This window comes from Miscanthus floridulus, chromosome 8 (genome assembly GCF_019320115.1).
Source record: "Miscanthus floridulus cultivar M001 chromosome 8, ASM1932011v1, whole genome shotgun sequence".
In the NCBI taxonomy this organism is placed as follows: Eukaryota; Viridiplantae; Streptophyta; class Magnoliopsida; order Poales; family Poaceae; genus Miscanthus; species Miscanthus floridulus.
In genome coordinates this window covers 56,527,400-56,545,813 of record NC_089587.1, presented here as the reverse complement: position 1 = coordinate 56,545,813, position 18,414 = coordinate 56,527,400, and the positions used below count along the sequence as shown (strand labels likewise).

Genomic DNA, 18,414 nt, shown 5'->3' with positions numbered 1-18,414 from the left:
TAGAGCCATCCCACATTTGAGTGTCCTGTGCTAGCCTCGACGAATCTCGAGCGTAAGGATCGTCATGCCTCCCATGGTAGGCACAAATTACACGGGGCTAGCCCACTCACTTTTTTGTGAACAAGGTAGATTATGCCTGCTGTAAGAGTTTCAAAATCTCTTTTTTGACAACGTCTCTTATCGCATTGTTTAGCCTCCTTTGAGGCTCCCTCCAAGGTGTACAGCTAAGATCGATGCGTGCAAAGAGCAGGATGGATAGATTGCTCATGCTCATCTCTTGGTAGGATCAGATATTACCTTGTTCCGTAATAGATCTGTATATGTGATGAATGGATTGGTTTTTTTTTCGAGAACACGACTTCACGCGTATTTCAATAAGAAGAGAGCCGAAAGAACAGCTTACACAACGCAACTATGGAAGAACCCATAGGTTACACAACCACAGAGAAAGTGGTTAGAACCTAAACAACAACAATATAGAAAGAAAGACGGTAGGGAGAGACCCTCCACCACAAGCCTGACAAACTGGACCTGCAAATGAAAATACATCAACGCAAGGCTACCAACGTAGAAAATGAAGCCGTGGTGACAAAGCATCCACCGAGAAAACGACGCGGCAAAGTATCCGCAAGTGAGGAGGCTCAACACGCCCTCAGCAGCATGTGCATGAGGGGGGAGCTCGAAGCAACATCGGCGGCGAAGGATCTGTGCGAGCAGCTGCGAACGACAACAGCAAATCATCCGCTGTGAAGAAACATCGACTACGGCAACACCTAGCAGGCTGAACAGACCAATGGGAAGAGGAGATTGAAGCACACACAGGCACAGTACACGACAGGGCTTAATGTCATGTTGTACGTATTATCTTATTTTTGGATTAAAGTGTGTCATAAAATAATTAAATATTTAACAGTTGGCTCTGGCAAGTACATGCTGGCTTTTATATAAGTACTAGTGGAAATGCACGTGCAACACGCACATGTCTAAAAAAAAGTTTTTTTAAAAAGTTTTTTCTTTAATAGAAGTGCTGAGTTCATCACTGATACATTTTACAAAGGTAAAACATACTACAAAGATTACAAATTCAACCTCCTAGAGTTTATGACAAAATGTACCCTGTAATTATATTAGATTAAAATTTGAACCTAAATAATTTCGAATTATTAACACTGGATTCATGGAATGTTAATATACATTCAGCCAACATTACATTCTGTTCCTTTTCTTATTTTTATATAATAAAATATTAAGATCAGTCTATCACCCTAATTAAATCTATATCAGCCTGCTACCACAAATCTTTAAAAATGAGAATAACGGTGAATGTGCATCGAGAAGGGCTTTAACTTTTCTAGTCAACACTGGATTCATGGAATGTTAATATACATTCAGCCAACATTACATTCAGTTTCTTTTCTTATTTTTATATAATAAAATATTAAGATCAGTCTATCACCCTAATTAAATCTATATCAGCCTGCTACCACAAATCTTTAAAAATGAGAATAACGGTGAATGTGCATCGAGAAGGGCTTTAACTTTTCTAGTTTCCATGCTTTCCCTCCGAAGCACCTATGTAAGGCAAATTAACCTCCTTGTTCTTCTCCAAAATGCATCGCACGTTTCTTCACCCCCTCGATCCCCTATCCTCCTTGCCACCATTACAAATTTCCAATCAAGCAGGTCCAGGACTGCCCCTAAGGGTGGTCATCGTCTCGCCACATCCACAAGTACTAAAAACAATGATTAAAGACATTGTGTTTATATACATTTTTCATATACAAAAGCATAGTGCAAACAAATAGAAAACAATATAAGCTGACAGCTCCCTATTAAGAATTTTCACTGGTACATATAGAAGCGTAGTGCTAACAATAGCCTAACCTCTATAATCAGAAGGACAACTGGTTCACATACATAAGGCAAACTACAATCAGTTCTTTCTTCTTTTTTTTGGAAAAATGTTGTATCCCCGTATCCATATCTTCCGATGCAGATACATGGATCTCATCTACTTTCTGCTACTTGTAGTAGCTGATCAGCCTACTAATTGTCTCTGAAGTTTTTTCAAACTACACATGTGAAAGAAGTGCAAAATCCAATTAAGACATGTACCAACATGCTAGGGAAAAAAATTGGAAACTCACTCTTGTCTTCATTGACTCTTTCTGAGTGGCATTCACCATGTCAAAGTCCAAAATTTATGCACCTAAGAAAATGATCCGATGGGTCGCAGATCAGCAGGCACGGGAAAGCAGCTTGGGCGAAGAACTGCTTTCATGCACAATAGAGCTTTTCCCAGCTTGGGCGAAGAACTGCTCTCATGCACAATAGAGCAGTCGTTCCAGATGTCCCCATTGGTGCAGCAGAAACATCGATAAAAACAAGATGGGCAATCTCAGATCATTACCTCACAAGATTTAGAGGCCTTTCCCAAGTAGACAGTTTTGCCGCCTGATAGAAGGTAGACAGTCAAAGAGTGCCAAAAACCTCATTGCTTGGCAGGTGGACTGAAGCTATTACAGTTCGGCCATCTTTGCCAGCCCCCATAGCGTCTGTGTCACGAAGAATGCCGAAGCGCTGCATAATTTTTTTTATGTTGTTGCAAATCAGTCACTCCAGCAGACTATAGCTACCAAAAGAGATGAAATAAAGTGCATACCTATTGAGAAGGGTATGCTGTTTTACCCTCACTACTGCTTATTTTTATCTTTTTTTTTTGCAGGATGTTAGCTATGAGACAAGCCTTATTGACTACTGAACCTTTTTGTGAACTTAAGCACATTTAAATTGTCAGGCACCCAAACTGAATATAGCTAGTTGCAAGGAAGACAGAATAATAGAGTGTTGGTAATGCCTAGGCTAGATGCAAGTAATAAGACAGAATAAAAGAGTGTTGGTAGTGTCTTGTAAGAGTATTCTTGCTATGTTATTTTGAATTATTAGAATCTTTTGCTATGACTTGCTGCACTAATGATAAAATCGACATGTATATATTTCTCATTCTATGCCATCAAGGTAGCTAACAGAATTGGATCCTATTGTAGTATAGAAGAACAATGTACAAGGCTTAACATTCTGAATATACCAATTACCAAATCTACTCATAACCTATCTTCTTGATCGCATTTTGAATACAGTGATTGACAACTCAAACATTGCAACTGTTATGACCGGCGTGCATTATGGCCGGCGAAAGGGTATTAGTGGCTAAGTCTAGATAATTTCTATAGAATCAGGGGGTTATTTTCATATTTCAATAGACGAGATAAATACTTGTGATTAGGGACTATTTTGGTAAGCAGGAACATATTATTGTTTCCGGCTTCCTCAGGGAGCCGGGAGAAACCCTAGCCGCCTTCTCTCTCCCATGAACAGTACCGCGACACTGTAGCGCCGCCACATCTCCCTTCGCGAGATCACGGCGCCCCGCCGTGATCCATCGCGGTTTAAGCCTCGATTCCAGATCTCTCATCCTTACAACCTCCGTCCAATCGCCAGTAGGATCCGAAATCCTATCAACCTGGTATCAGAGATGTCAGGTCCCCAGCCCTCGGCCTCGCTTCCTCCGCTGTCCGCGCCGCCGCGCCCATCATCGCCGCCGCCCTCCACCTCGCTCGCTGTCCCCATGACCTCTGGGGCGATCGTCGCCCACTCAGCGGGCGCGAGCGCTCCCGTCGTCCTCCTGTCCTAGGAACAGACCTCGGTGGCCATTGCCGGGCTGAGCCAGAACATGGCGGCCATGCAGGCCTCCATGGAGGAGGTGCGGGGCGTCCTCCAGGAACTCCTCCACGCCCAGCGATCACCACCACAGCCGCCGCTTCCGCACCTTTTCCCCATGCCGCCGCCACCCCCGTCCCTGGCCGCGCCAACGCCCACCCTCGCAATCACGTACCCGTATGGCATGCCGCCGCCGTCGTCCCACCACCCCCCACCCCGCACGTCATCTGTTCCCATCCACCAAATCCAATTCCCTCGCTCGCCGTCCCCGATCCCGACGTGGGCGATGGCCACGTCGGCCCCGATCTATACGTCCACGACGCCGCAGCCGTCCCTTCCATACTCGGCCAGCACAGCTGCGCCGGCGTTCCACGCTGCCCCGTCGGTCTCCGGCGTCCTCTACGGCGGCATGGACGGCACTCTCATCCCGGAGGCGTCCCTGGCAGCGACCGACGCCGGGGTGTCTGCCTCGGCCGACGCAGCAGCGGCAGCTGCGGCCGCGGCCGGTGCTGACGCCGTGTCCGACCGGCTACCGCCGAAGTTCTACAAGCTAGAGTTCGCCACATATGACGGCTCTGAGGACCCGCTGAACTGGCTCAATCAGTGTGAGCAGTTTTTTCGCGGGCAGCGCACCTTGGCGTCCGACAGGACGTGGCTCGCGTCCTACCATCTTAAGGGCGCAGCACAAACATGGTATTACGCCTTGGAACAAGATGAGGGCATGCCGCCGTGGGATCGCTTCAGGTCCCTGTGCAACCTCCAGTTCGGGCTGGCCGTGCGGAATACTTGTATCTCCGAGCTGGCGCGGCTGCCCTTCCTGTCGACGGTTCAGGAGTACTCGCAGCGCTTCAACGCGGTACTCTGTCACTCTCGGAACATCTCCGAACCTCAGAAGGCGGAGTTGTTCGTGGGTGGTCTCCCTGAGCACATCAAGGTGGATGTCGAGCTCCGCGATCCGCAGAATCTCCAGACGGCTATGTACCTCGCCCGGGCATTTGAACGTCGCGCCGCGGCGGTCGCTCCTCCGGTCCCTCCCCGGGGACCACGGCCGCAGCAGCGGCAGGGGCTGCTGCCACCGCCGCGCGCCCCTGGCGGAGGCCACGGGCAGGCCAGGGCTGCCGCGCAGGCCGCGCCCAACGCCCAGCAGGCGCCCGCGGCTGGCGCTCGCCCTTTCCGTCATCTCTCCCCGGCGGAGGTGGCTGAACGTCGCCGGCAGGGCCTTTGCTTCAACTGTGACGAACCCTACGTCCGTGGCCATGTGTGTCCGCGGCTCTTCTACTTGGAGGCTGATGATTACATTGATGAGGACCTCCTGGCAGCCGACGCGGCGGCTGATGAGCCTCATCCGGCGGAGGAGGAACAGGCCGCCGAACCTGCAGCAGCCAACGCCTTGGTGGTGTCCCTCCATGCGGTGGCCGGCATCCGCACGGCAAACACTATGCTGCTGCCGGTCTCCATCAAGGGCGTGCGCTTGCTAGCGCTTCTTGACACCGGCTCCACCCACAACTACCTTCAGAGTGCCACCATGCGCCGCCTGGGTCTTTGTGCCTCGGGGGGTGCTCAGCTCCGCGTAACCGTCGCCAACGGAGATCGACTTCCGTGTGTGGGCATCGCGCGCAACGTACCCCTCGTCGTCGGGTCCCAGTCCTTCGCCATCACATGCGTCGGCCTCGACTTGGGGTGCTTCGACTTCATTCTCGGCGTCGACTTCCTAAAGACCTTGGGTCCTCTCCTGTGGGACTTCGAGGCGATGACGCTATCGTTCTGGCGCCAGGGCAAGCGCATCTTCTGGCGCGGTGAGGGTGGCGCCACCGACGCGGCGTCGCAGGCGCCCACTGCGGCAGCGGCGGCTGTTTCCGAGCAGCCCCTGCTGGACCGCCTCCTACAGCAGCACGCCGCCATCTTCGCCGAGCCTCAGGGCCTTCCGCCTCCCCGCTCATACGACCACCGCATCCATCTCCTGCCGGGGACGACGCCTGTGGCAGTGCGCCCGTACCGGTACCCGCACCTCCAGAAGGATGAGCTGGAGCGCCGTTTTCAGCCCCGGTGCTGCTGGTCCGCAAGGCGGACAATTCATGGCGTTTCTGCATCGACTATCGCGCCCTCAACGCCAAGACGTCCAAGGACAAGTTCCCGATCCCGGTGGTGGACGAGCTGCTTGACGAGCTCCATGGGGCTCAATTCTTCACTAAGCTCGATCTGCGCTCGGGCTACCACCAGGTGCGCATGCACCCGGACGACATCGCCAAGACGGCGTTCCGCACCCACCACGGGCACTACGAGTTCCTGGTGATGCCCTTTGGCCTCTCCAATGCTCCGGCGACATTCCAGGCCCTCATGAATGACGTCCTCCGACCGCTCCTGCGAAGGTTTGTGCTCGTCTTCTTTGACGACATTCTGATCTACAGCTCATCGTGGGCGGAGCATCTGCAGCACATCGCCATCGTCCTCAACGCGCTGCGTGCTCACCGCCTGCACCTCAGACGCTCGAAGTGCTCCTTCGGCGCGACGTCGGTGGCCTACCTTGGCCACGTCATCTCTGCGGCGGGCGTCGCTATGGACGCCGACAAGGTGGCTGCCGTCGCGGCGTGGCCCCCTCCGCGTGGCGCCCGGGCCCTCCGGGGGTTCCTGGGCCTCGCCGGCTACTACCGGAAATTCATCCGGGACTTCGGCCTCATCGCTGCCCCGCTTACGCGTCTCTTGCGGCGAGACACGTTTGTGTGGGACGCTGAGGCGGCGGAGGCGTTCCAGGCACTCCAGCGAGCCCTCACTACCGGACCGGTCCTCCAAATGCCGGATTTCGACCAGTTGTTCATGGTGGACTGCGACGCTTCGGGCGTGGGGTTTGGTGCCGTCCTGCATCAGGGCGCCGGCCCCCTCGCTTTCTTCAGCCGTCCCTTCGCGGCTCGTCACTTGAAGCTGGCGGCGTATGAGCGCGAATTGATTGGTTTGGTGCAAGCGGTGCGCCACTGGCGGCCGTACCTCTGGGGTCGTCATTTTCTCATCCGCAATGACCATTACAGTTTGAAGTTTTTGTTGGACCAGTACCCCAGCACCAATGGATCAGCAAGCTGTTTGGGTTCGACTTCACCGTCGAATACCGCCCTGGCCGGCTGAACACGGTGGCTGACGCCCTGTCCCGCCGCGACACCGAGTCAGTGGCCGATTCGGGCGGGGAAGGGGGCGCCAGTGCATGCGCCATCTCGGGCCCCTCCTTCGCTTTCATCGATGACATCCGCCGCGCGACTGTGACGGCGGCTGATGCGCAGCTGCTGCAACAGCAGTTGGCGGCCGGCGAGCTGCAGGCGCCCTGGCGCTCGGACGCCGGGCTGCTTCTCCACGGGCGCTGCATCTTCGTGCCCGACCACGGTGATCTGCGCCACCAGGTGCTCTCGCTGGCCCACTCCGCTGGCCACGAGGGCGTCCAGAAGACTCTCCATCGCCTTCGCTCCGACTTCTTCGTTCCCGGCGATCGCACCCTGGTGCAAGACTGGGTGCGGTCCTGTGAGGTGTGCCAGCGCAACAAGACAGAGTCTCTACGGCCTGCCGGGCTGCTGCAGCCCTTGGAGGTGCCGTCCCAAGTGTGGGCGGACGTCTCCATGGATTTCATCGAGGGCCTTCCCAAGGTGGGCGGCAAGTCGGTCATCTTGACGGTGGTGGATCGCCTCTCGAAGTATGCGCATTTCATTGTGCTGGGCCACCCATATACGGCCACCTCCGTCGCTCGGGCATTCTTCGACGGCATCGTCCGGTTGCACGGGTTTCCCACATCCATCGTCAGTGATCGGGGTCCGGTGTTTACCGGGCATGTCTGGCGTGATCTATTCCGGATGGCGGGCGTCAAGCTGCGCCTCAGCACGGCGTTCCACCCGCAGACCGACGGCCAGTCCGAGGTGGTTAACAAGGTGATTGCTATGTACTTGCGATGTGTTACAGGTGATCGTCCTCGCGCATGGGTGGACTGGCTCTCGTGGGCGGAGTATTGTTATAATACTTCCTTCCACACCGCCCTTCGCGCGTCGCCGTTCGAGGTCGTCTACGGCCGACCGCCACCACCCATGGTGCCGTACCAGCCGGGGACGGCGCGCACGGAGGTTGCTGATGCCCTCCTCCGTGGCCGCGACGAGATTCTCGCGGAGGTTCGTCAACGTCTACTACAGGCCCAGCAGCTCGCCAAGCGGTACTACGACGCTGGCCACCGCGATATCGAGTTCGCCGTCGACGATTGGGTCTGGCTGCGTCTACTTCACCGCACTACGCAGTCGCTGGACCCCCGCGCCAAGCATAAGCTCAGGTCGCGTTACGCCGGGCCATTCCGGGTCCTGGAACGCGTGGGCACTGTTGCGTACCGTCTGGAGCTTCCTGAGGGTGCGCGGCTCCACAATGTCTTTCATGTGAGCCTCCTAAAGCGCCATCGGGGGGAGCCACCAGCACTGCCAGGCGCGCTGCCGCCGACCGTCGATGGCCGGCTGTCTTCGGAGCCGGCTCGGGCGTTACGGGCGCAGCAGCGCCGTGGAGTCTGGCATGTGTTGATCAAGTGGCGTGGGCTTCCGGACGACGACGCTACTTGGGAGCCCTTGGAGGATTTCCGTGTTCACTTCCCCGACTTTCAGCTCGAGGACGAGCTGTTTGCGCAGGCGGGGAGAGATGTTATGACCGGCGTGCATTATGGCCGGCGAAAGGGTATTAGTGGCTAAGTCTAGATAATTTCTATAGAATCAGGGGGTTATTTTCATATTTCAATAGACGAGATAAATACTTGTGATCAGGGACTATTTTGGTAAGCAGAAACATATTATTGTTTCCGGCTTCCTCAGGGAGCCGGGAGAAACCCTAGCCGCCTTCTCTCTCCCGTGAACAGTACCGCGGCACTGTAGCACCGCCACATCTCCCTTCGCGAGATCACGGCGCCCCGCTGTGATCCATCGCGGTTTAAGCCTCGATTCTAGATCTCTCATCCTTACAACCTCCGTCCAATCGCCGGTAGGATCCGAAATCCTATCAGCAACATTGTAGCATATTATAGACACCAAATACAACAAAATGGAATTAGACATTAGAAGAAATGGCAATGGTGTGCATGGAATTCAGAGAAGAACGCATAAAACAGTAAGGAAATAGTCCACCACCTTGACGGTTGATGCGATGTCATGGAGTGGGGTCCTCGGGTACCAGTCCGGCAAACGGGCTCCTCTTTGGTGCATCCTTCATCTATCTTGTAGTTCTAGAAGAAGTGTATATAACATCATCAGTGATGCAAGAGACCAAAGAATGTGATAAACAAATGAACTCTGAAATCACAATATTTCTTATAGTTGTTCTGGTCTCTGCTCTTTCCTATTCTTGGTGCCCTGAGTCCTGTTGCTATTCTCCTGGATCTACACAAGAAAATTTCTCCTATATCCATGCAAGAAATTATAGGATGAAGTTAACAAGCAGAATTCAGAGGACGCGTGAATAACTGCCATGCACGTGCGACACGCACGTGTCTATGAAAAAAAATTATAAACATCAGTAATGTCATTTTTTACGACTCTTGATCATCATTGTCCTACCCCATATCATGTTCATCTTCATACATGTAGTAAAGTCCATCACATATTTCCTCAGTCAATGACCTTAGCTCTAGACTCACTCCTCACTCTCTTCTTGTTGAATCAGCGGACTGCAATCCGCTTGACAATGCAATCCGGTGATTTTCTTTGAGGTATGGAGGCAGAGTTTCACTAAAAAATCCAGCATTACATAAATGTTGAGATGAATGTGAACAAGTAGTTGGGTCCAGTAATTTACACATGCTCTAGATTCCCATATGAAGCTGAAATTATTCAGATTTTTTAGTTCTTAGAACCCAGTAGCACCAGATCATATTATTATCCCTATTATTACTTATAATGTTAGCCAAACATACAAGTTGTCCTTCCACCTTTATGCCATTAATCAATTCTTCCAAAAAAAACATGTAGCTGAAACCAAAGGAACACCAAAGTATCACTTCTACAGGCCAATACTACTTTCCAAAGGGCATAAATGCTATGTTAATTGTCCAAGGAGCTAATCAACATATGTACATGCTTAACATGACAATAGTAATTTTTAATCCGCAAAACATAATCACAAAGATTTAGAATAAGCGCATATATTGCAGTGAATAAGTAAAAAACTAAAGATAACAAGAGTTCAAAGTTTTATGAACCAGTAACATATATTGCAGTGAAGAGCCCAAACAATTTTTTTACCAGAGCAATAAAGATCCAAAAATCTCGAATAACAGACATCCCACACACACAATCATAGGAGCAAGCACAATAATTAAGGGATTGGAATAAAGCTACAGTTGCCCAAAGAAATTAATGGAAACCATTCTTGAGCAGCTCCTTCTGATCCTTGCCAATAATTAGATAAAGCTTTTCTACCCAAGACAATAGCAGATAATGGGGTATGTCCTTGTTCCAAAAAATAAAACATGATGAAGCAAACCAAAATTGTATTAGTTAGTGTAGAAAACAGGACCTTCAGATGCTGCCACTGAACTCGACCTCATGCGATCCCATTGGCGCGGGCTCTTGGAGCTGCCCTGCAAAAATCCTGTGCTCTGCCACCGCAGGATGCTCACAATCTATTTGAATAGGATCTTCATCTGCTGAAACAACCTGTATTGGCCATATTATTCAATCAGCCGGACCATGCATCGATTTGATTCGAGACAAGGACCGTTACAATTATAAGAATTAACCAGCAATCTGCTTGATAAGTACATTTGCTTGAAATAATCCATAGATTTCCAAAGAGCACGTTGCATATTGATTCATAACAAAAGGAACAGGAAAATGCTTCAGGTAACTATTTGGCCATGCACGGATATAAAAAGATAAAAAAATCAACAATGGATAAAATAAACCAATAGCATGTCAAATCGACTAACAAAGAAGAGAAAAAAGATAATGATCTGAAGGGCTGGATGCCATCTATGATGGTAACGACCTGAAGGGCTGGATGCCATCTATGATGATAACGACCTGAACGAGCAGATCGGGCGGATATGGGGAAGAGGACGCGACAGAAGGTTTCATTAAGGAAGTGCTGACAGAATACCAAAATGCATGCAGTCCAAAGAAGCTTAAGCAACCCATTCAATTCCCTCAGAAGACTTTAAATTCGAAATTGTGATTATACCACCAAGGGTGCTGATCATGGATGCTCTTCTCTTATGTTGACTGCTCAGTTAAATATTTTTTGAACTGAAACCACAGTTTCACAATATGTGATTAATTACAAATATATTATCTGGATTATGCTCAACATATGGAAGATAAATCATTTTGAAACTTATTGACTCATAGAACAGTAATTGCATTGTCATTTTAAGCTGTTATTCAATCAATGTCACCCATTGGTACCTAGTAGTAAGACGTTTTAGCAGGTTAACCCAATTGGCATGCCATAAACAAGACAGCAAGATGAAATGAAACCTCAGTAGCTAGAGTGATTTCAGAGATTGTTTTGTATTCCTTAGTGATCATTCAATCAAAGATTGCATTGGTGGTCAGCATATAGAAGGGCACATTAGCTAGAGTGATTTCAGAGATTGTTTTGTATTCCTTAGTGATCATTCAATCAAAGATTGCATTGGTGGTCAGCATATAGAAGGGCTAATGTGCCCTGCACATTTTTTTTTTCTTTAGGAATGCAACAATCTAAGCAGTGAGCCCTAAGCTATCTTTTAACAGACTTACAGTAATTGTCTCTCTTTGATTTAATATAAGCATGATTGAACCAATGCCGCTACCACAAGCAGAAGCAGTTTTACTTTTACCTTGTTGGCTTCTGCTCTGTCACTACGACTCTAAGATGTCTACCTGCAAGAAAGACGCAACACAGAGAAGACCAATGTATAAGCATCAATAGCACGACTGTGACGGTTCTACTCATAATTCCACCTCAATCCTCTACCTCCAAGGGCGAGACACGTCTGAAGAAAGCAATTTGGGAGCAAACCAACAAAATCAGCCCAAGAACTACAACCGTTTACAAAAGCGATTTCTTACCTCGTTGATCTTGTATGAGTCCAGATTAATGTCGGCGAGAGACAGCCCCGGGTACAGCATCTGCAATCAACCAATACCAGCGAAACCAGACAAGATTGAGCAACGGCGGACGAAAATTCGCGGTCGCTTCTTGGGCCGGCGTGGCGGGCGGTTGCCGCGGATGGCGGCGAAGTCCTCGGCGATCTCGTCCCTGGTGAGCGCGGTGGAGAAGGCCCTCTTCCTGAGCAGGGCTTCCAGGGGCGCGGGGGCTGCGAAGAGGGTGCGGCGCCGGGGGAGGAGGCCTGCTGCGGGTGCTGCTGGTGCGGCGGCTTCTCCTTGTCCAGCGATGGCGTCTGCGGGATCGGCGGCAGGGACAAGGGGCCGCCGCCGTCCTTGGGGCAACGGAGGCAAACAGATGGGGATGGAGGGGAGAAAGTTTTCGGTGGATCGGCGCGTGGGTACGGCGGGCGGTTGCCGCGTGGTTGATCGGTGCGTGGGTACGGAGGCGGTTGCTGCGGGGTGGATTGGTGCGTGGGTATGGCGGGCGGGTAGGGCTGGAGGACGGTGAGAAAAAAATCCGAGGCAAATCGTCGGTAGAGAAAACAACTTGTCAACGTAAATAGTTTTTGATAAGTTTTCGAACGGGACCACTCGTTAGATCGGGGTGGATGTTTTGGATGCGTTGGATATAATTCTAAATTCTAAAGTAGATTTAACGGATAAAAATTAAGGTGGGTAAGAAATGTGAGGGTAAGATCCCGTTCGGCTCGATGAAAAATGACTGAAAGTGGCTGAAAAATACTGTTCTGACTGAAATGTTGTAAGAGAGAAAACACTGTTCTAGCGGAAAAAAGAAGCTGAATAAGCCGGAAATAAGGTAAGCCGAACAGGGCCTAAGAGACTATTTTCAATTCGTTCGCTCACGTGCACATAGGTACATGAGAACGAATGCTAGATGCAACGTGGACTCTAGGGGAGCGCGGTGACGGAGCCACACATAGATGGTTTGATCTGTTTTCTGTGCGACGTGGACTCCAGGGAGCGAGGTGACGGAGCCCCACACATACGATTCAGATTTTCTTAAAAAAACTATTATGATTTACAGACGCATGACCCTTCAGTTTTTAATGGGCAAATGACCTATTTGGTAGAGCTCAACTCTGAAAACATAGCTCCAGAGTAGGTGCTTCGCCATGGAGCAGCTCTACGATGGAGTTGAGCTCCCACCAAGCCATTTTGTAGATATCCAACTCTTAGATGGACTCATATGTAGTTATTAAAACAAATAGGGGCTAAAATAAAAAAACATCTTCTTCTTCCTCCCATGCGGCACAAGCCTGGGTAGGCACAAGCCTGGGTAGGCGGCCGGTGTCGGAGACAGGACTTGCGGGGCGGGGTCGGGCGGCGGGTGTTGGGGACGGGATGGGCAAGGCGGGGCCAAGCGACCGGTGCCGGTGACGGGAAGGTCGACCATGCATGGTGGATAGAGGAGCTAGTGCCGAGCCTCTCGCGAGGAAGAAAAAGAACGAAGTGAAACGGTATCTTAGACTGTGTAACCGATGACATAGTGGGTAATTTTCTAACTCCACGAAACATGAGTTTTCAGAGCACCCCGTAGATTTGGTGGATCTAGGAGCTAGCATACGTTTTTGACAGATTCGGAGTTTGCGGAGCTAGGATGTTTGGCTGAAAAGTTAGGATCTGGAAGTGTGCCGAAATCTCAATAATAACATTAATGGAACTCTAGAACCATCTTGACAGGAACTGACTTTTTCTCCATGGCCGCATAGGCTTCTCTTCCATGGCTGATAGGAAATTTTTCTCCACTGTAGGGCGTGTTTGAATCTTCGGCCAGCACTCAGCTCGCCTTGCCTAGCTAGGATGTAGAAAGGCAAATGAGTTTCCTTTTTTCAACTAGTGTTCCTCGGGGTCTGAGCAAGCAAGTTTGCTTGCTTCTGCGCGAGAGGGGTTTTGACTCGCCTGGTTTGGCGAGCTTCTCGGGGCCGTGAAGCTGGGCAAGGCAAAACGTTTGGATGTCACGCCAGCTTTGTCTTGCCCAGCCGCAATCCAGGCTAGCCAAAATCCCTCTCCCGCTGCTTGCTCAGACCGAGAAACACTAGCTCGAAAACCAACGTGTTTGCCTTTCTACGTTACATCCTGGCTAGCTGGGCAAGATGAGCCGAGGGCTGGACGAAGATCCAAACACGCTCGTAATTTCCCAGCTCCATATCGGATCTCATGAAGCCCTTCGGTATGAGCTCCCGTGTACGTGCACAGTAAAAATAAAATTCCAAAAAACGTATGTTTGCCCAACCCTTCGCCACTTGCCTCCTTCCCGTTCTCCTCCTCGTCGCATCCCTCTCCTCCGATCGCCGCCGCCGCCGCCGCCGGCTGATTCGCACCGCCGACCGAGTCTCAGCCCAGATCGAGCCTCCCCCTTCCCAAATCGGGTTCTAGCTGTAGTTGGGCTCGCACCCCCCCCCGCCGCCCTACACCAGGTGCCGATCTCTTCGCCGGCGAAGAGCGCCCAGCAGGTATTATTCCCACCCCTTGTCTTCCCTGTTTGCTGTGCGAAACCGAGTTCCCAAACTACCTCAAGCTATTTGGCTATTCGATGCCGAGTAACTTCTAACTTTTTGCGAAAATTGTCCATGTCCCTCTACTAGATCCGCCCCTGGCCTTCGCTGATCTCTAGGTGCCTACACCAGGTGCCGAGGCCTTCGCTGATCTCTTCGCCGGCGAAGAGCGCCCAGCAGGTATTCCCACCCCCTTTTCCTCCCTGCTTGCTGTGCGGAACCGAGTTCCCAAACTAGCTCAAGCTACATGTCTATTCGATGCTTAGTAGCTTCTAACTTATTTTTTCGAAAATTATTGGTGTGCACATGTGTACACCCATGTCCCTCTACTAGATCCGCCCTGCTACGTCATAGTGTTCTTTCATTTTGATGCTGTCGTTGAGATTTCTAACCTGTATATGTACTTAAATGTAGGCCAAGGCAATGAGGATTTCTAATCTGGATGCACACTTAGTCTTGTCCAGTTCTTGATCTTGGGCTTCGCTGCTCCCGCTCAAGTTAGTTTGTTGGCCAATCGAGTCCAGACTCGAGAGGCGCACATGAGTGAGGAGTACAATATGGATGAGGCCCTGAAAGCCAAAAATGTTGCTGAGACCAAGTTCCATGCCCGTGACATCAGGGGTGCTCGGAAGTACGCACTCAAGGCCCAGAATCTCTGCCCGACACTTGAAGGCATATTGCAGATGGTCTCAACGCTTGAAGTTCATCTTGCATCTGAGTCCAAGATTGATGGAGAGAGTGACTGGTATCGGATATTGTCTCTAGGTGCCTTTGCAGATGAAGAGGAGGTGAAGAAGCAGTATAGGAAGCTAGCTCTGCTGCTGCACCCAGACAAGAATAAATCAGTTGGTGCTGAGGAGGCCTTCAAACTGATCTCTGAGGCATGGAGTGTGTTATCAGATACTAGCAGGAAGGTGGTTTATGATGAGAAGAGAAGAAATCATTCTGTTGTCAATGTAACTAATGGCATCTATACTTATGATAAGAAGGCAAACAAGAGGGCTCGAAAGAATGCCGCTGCTGCAGCTGCTGCCGCTGCCGCCGCAGCTGAGGCTACTACTTGTCCTGTTGGGGTTGATACATTCTGGACATCTTGCAACCACTGCCGGATGCAGTATGAGTACTTAAGGATTTATCTTAATCATAACCTGCTGTGCCCAAATTGCCATCATGCATTCCTGGCAGTGGAGACTGGGTTCCCTTGCAACGGAACCAGTTCGTCATTCTCCTGGTCAACCAAGCAGCAGCCACAGCAGAACCACAATTCGACCAAGCATTCATATGGCTCAGCAAGCAGGACTTCTAGCATCCCTGGGACAGGGCATGGGGGGTACCAGCAAGATAATACTTATGATTCCTACAACAATCAAAGCTTCCAGTGGAATCAGTACTCCAAGACCACGCCCGCAGCTGGTACTAATGCTTATAGTACACAGGCGTTGGAGAAACAGAGAAGGAAGCATGATGAGAGCTACAGCTACAACTATTCTGAAAGCCACAACACATATGTCCATGAGAAAACTGCTTCAAGGCGCGGTCGCTTCTCAAAACGGAGAAGGCATAACTATGATGCTTACACTACTGTGGATTATGGTGCTGATAACAAAGAAACAGTTGCTACAAGCACAGAACCAACTGCTGTTTTCACTGATGTGGGACGGGTCAATGGTACTTCAGTGGAAAGGTTGAGATCTGCAGTGAGTGGGAGAAGAGCAAATATTCTGGGTGAGATTACCCAGATTGATACACGAAGTCTACTTCTTGAGAAAGCCAAGGCAGCTGTCTGTGAAAAATTGCACGAGCTAAACATCACATCATCTTCACGATTTGCAGAGAGAAGAGGATCTGAAGGAAAGCTATATCCTTGTGACAACAACATAAAGGTCAATGGCGTGCTCTCTGACAAACCTGGCAAGGGAGTCAAGCTATGTAACTCAAGAAGCACGGAAATCCAAGTGCCTGCTACTGATGACAAGAATCCAGAGCAGCGCCGTGTACCTGTGTCAATTGATGTCCCAGACCCTGACTTCCATGATTTTGATAAAGATCGAACGGAGAAGGCTTTTGATAGTGATCAAGTATGGGCTACATATGACAGCGAGGATGGCATGCCTCGCCTATATGTAATGGTTCAAAAAGTTCTTTCAATGAGGCCTTTCCGGATCCGCATGAGTTTTCTCAACTCAAAGTCAAATATTGAACTGGCACCTATAAACTGGGTTGCGTCTGGTTTCCAAAAGACTTGTGGTGATTTCAGGGTCGGGAGATATCAGGTCAGCGAAACGGTGAACATATTTTCACACAAAGTGAGCTGGACTAAAGGTCCCCGTGGCATCATCAGGATTGTTCCCCAGAAAGGGGATACATGGGCCTTGTACCGTAACTGGTCGCCTGATTGGAATGAGCTTACGCCTGATGATGTGATATACAAGTATGAGATAGTAGAAGTTATTGATGATTTCACTGAGGAGCAAGGGTTGACTGTCATCCCATTGCTGAAGGTTGCCGGATTCAAAGCTGTCTTCCACAGACACATGGATCCCAAGGAGGTCAGGAGGATACCGAAGGAAGAGCTGTTCCGGTTCTCGCATCGAGTTCCTTCTCGTCTTCTGACCGGTGAAGAAGGCAACAATGCCCCAAAAGGTTGCCATGAGCTGGACCCTGCTGCAACTCCAGTGGACCTTCTTAAGGTTATCACGGAGCTCAAGGAAGACACAGTGGCACAGACTGCTAAATAGGAGGGGGCAACTCTGAACACTGAAGATAGGTAGCTGGATGTCTGAATGATCAGGTCCCACTTGGTTAACGACAATGTGCCAGCACATGATGGTATCTAAAGCTCTACTACGTCATCTTATTTTTGGCTGATGACTTGGACAATACTGCCAGGGCAAGCAGCCTGTGTGACGGACTTCTGACCGTTTTAATTCCTATTAGGCATTTCTAACATTTGATTTTATCACTACACAAAACGCCATGTAGATTAAATGGCCATTGGGAGGAGGCCGCAAAACGGCATTGGCGAGGAGGTTAGTCGACGGGAGGTAGGAGAGGAGGGTGAAGGTGTTTACTTGTTTGTGTTGCCACTCTGTAATGCAGGAGGCAAGTCTGAGTCGAGGGAAAGAGCTGCTAGGCTTTGGCTTGCCCATGTACCCCGCATTTGTGTACCTGTTTTACTTATGATGATGTTGTATTTCCTTCGGCCTTATAGTAATTCATCCATCCATCGCCATGATGTTGAACCTCTGATAATTGTAGACTCTGAACTCTGGTAACCACATCGGAAAATCTAGTGCTTCTTTTTTATCTAGTGGATGCTTCTATCTTTGACAGTGTACTGTTTGGTTGTGTACCCGAATTACTTGGATCGATTGGTTGATTCGAGGATGAAAATCTTTCGTGCTGACGCATGCTGTATCCAAGAATGTACTCCTGGTATCATGTGGTGTTGTACTCATACCTGTGTGCATTTGGTTGTGAGTTGCTGCCCCTGCAAATATCCAAGTAGATATGCACTCACTGCACGGTATGATGCGAGTTGAATTGATTCCCCAGGCGGTACAGGAGTTGCTGGGGCTGATGAATTCAGGGAGAGTACAGGAAGCAGGGACAATCATCAGACATGCGCATCGCTGGAAAGTGGAAACACTAATGGTCGGTCTTATGATCTTATCCCGAATTGTGGCCACAAGTATTTTGGAAGATAAATATATGCTCGTTGCACATAAAAAAAAGTAGCCCCGAATAAATAGATCTTTATCAGCATGCATTAAACTCCCTATTATCTCCAAATTGATTGACAAAAGAATAAAGAAGGAAGCGATAGAAAGCGTGCGCTTTACACAGACAGAAGTGGTGTACGAGACTGAAGAGAGACAGCATGATCAGACAGGGCACCAGGACGGCCAAGCAGCAGTCCTGCAGCCTGTTCGTTTGGCTGTGGCTTGTCATAAACGATCGTAAATTTCCAGTCGGAACAATATTTTTCTCTCACACAAACCAGCCAGCAGTACTTCTTCACGAACCAGCAACGATACGAACCAGCCAACCGAACAGGCTGCTGACTTCCTGAGGGCAGTCTTCCAGCTATT

General features: G+C 50.0%; 2 protein-coding genes and 1 long non-coding RNA gene across 7 annotated transcripts; 2 read left to right on the top strand and 1 right to left on the bottom strand.

The window, feature by feature from the left end:
* Positions 1-1,247: 1,247 nt before the first annotated feature.
* Positions 1,248-11,858, bottom strand: LOC136476437 (uncharacterized). 5 transcript variants are annotated; one of them, XR_010763579.1, is made up of 6 exons: positions 11,769-11,858; positions 11,537-11,579; positions 8,850-10,861; positions 2,411-2,580; positions 2,148-2,315; positions 1,254-1,733 (listed from the first exon to the last, which is right to left on the bottom strand). It is a non-coding gene; the product is annotated as an uncharacterized lncRNA (long non-coding RNA). The 5 variants fall into 5 exon arrangements; XR_010763580.1 differs by having other exon boundaries at positions 1,258-1,733; positions 8,850-10,373; positions 11,769-11,855; XR_010763582.1 differs by lacking the exon at positions 11,769-11,858 and having other exon boundaries at positions 1,248-1,733; positions 2,148-2,209; positions 8,850-11,576.
* Positions 2,605-6,028, top strand: LOC136476434 (uncharacterized). The gene has a single exon (XM_066474255.1). It carries the CDS (start codon positions 3,734-3,736, stop codon positions 6,011-6,013), a length of 2,280 nt encoding a protein of 759 aa, XP_066330352.1. The 5' UTR covers positions 2,605-3,733; the 3' UTR covers positions 6,014-6,028.
* Positions 11,859-13,917: 2,059 nt separating the features above from the next.
* Positions 13,918-17,676, top strand: LOC136476435 (uncharacterized). Its single transcript, XM_066474256.1, has 3 exons — positions 13,918-14,281; positions 14,414-14,503; positions 14,738-17,676. Exon 3 carries the CDS (start codon positions 14,863-14,865, stop codon positions 17,059-17,061), a length of 2,199 nt encoding a protein of 732 aa, XP_066330353.1. The 5' UTR covers positions 13,918-14,281; positions 14,414-14,503; positions 14,738-14,862; the 3' UTR covers positions 17,062-17,676.
* The last annotated feature ends 738 nt before the right edge of the window (positions 17,677-18,414 follow it).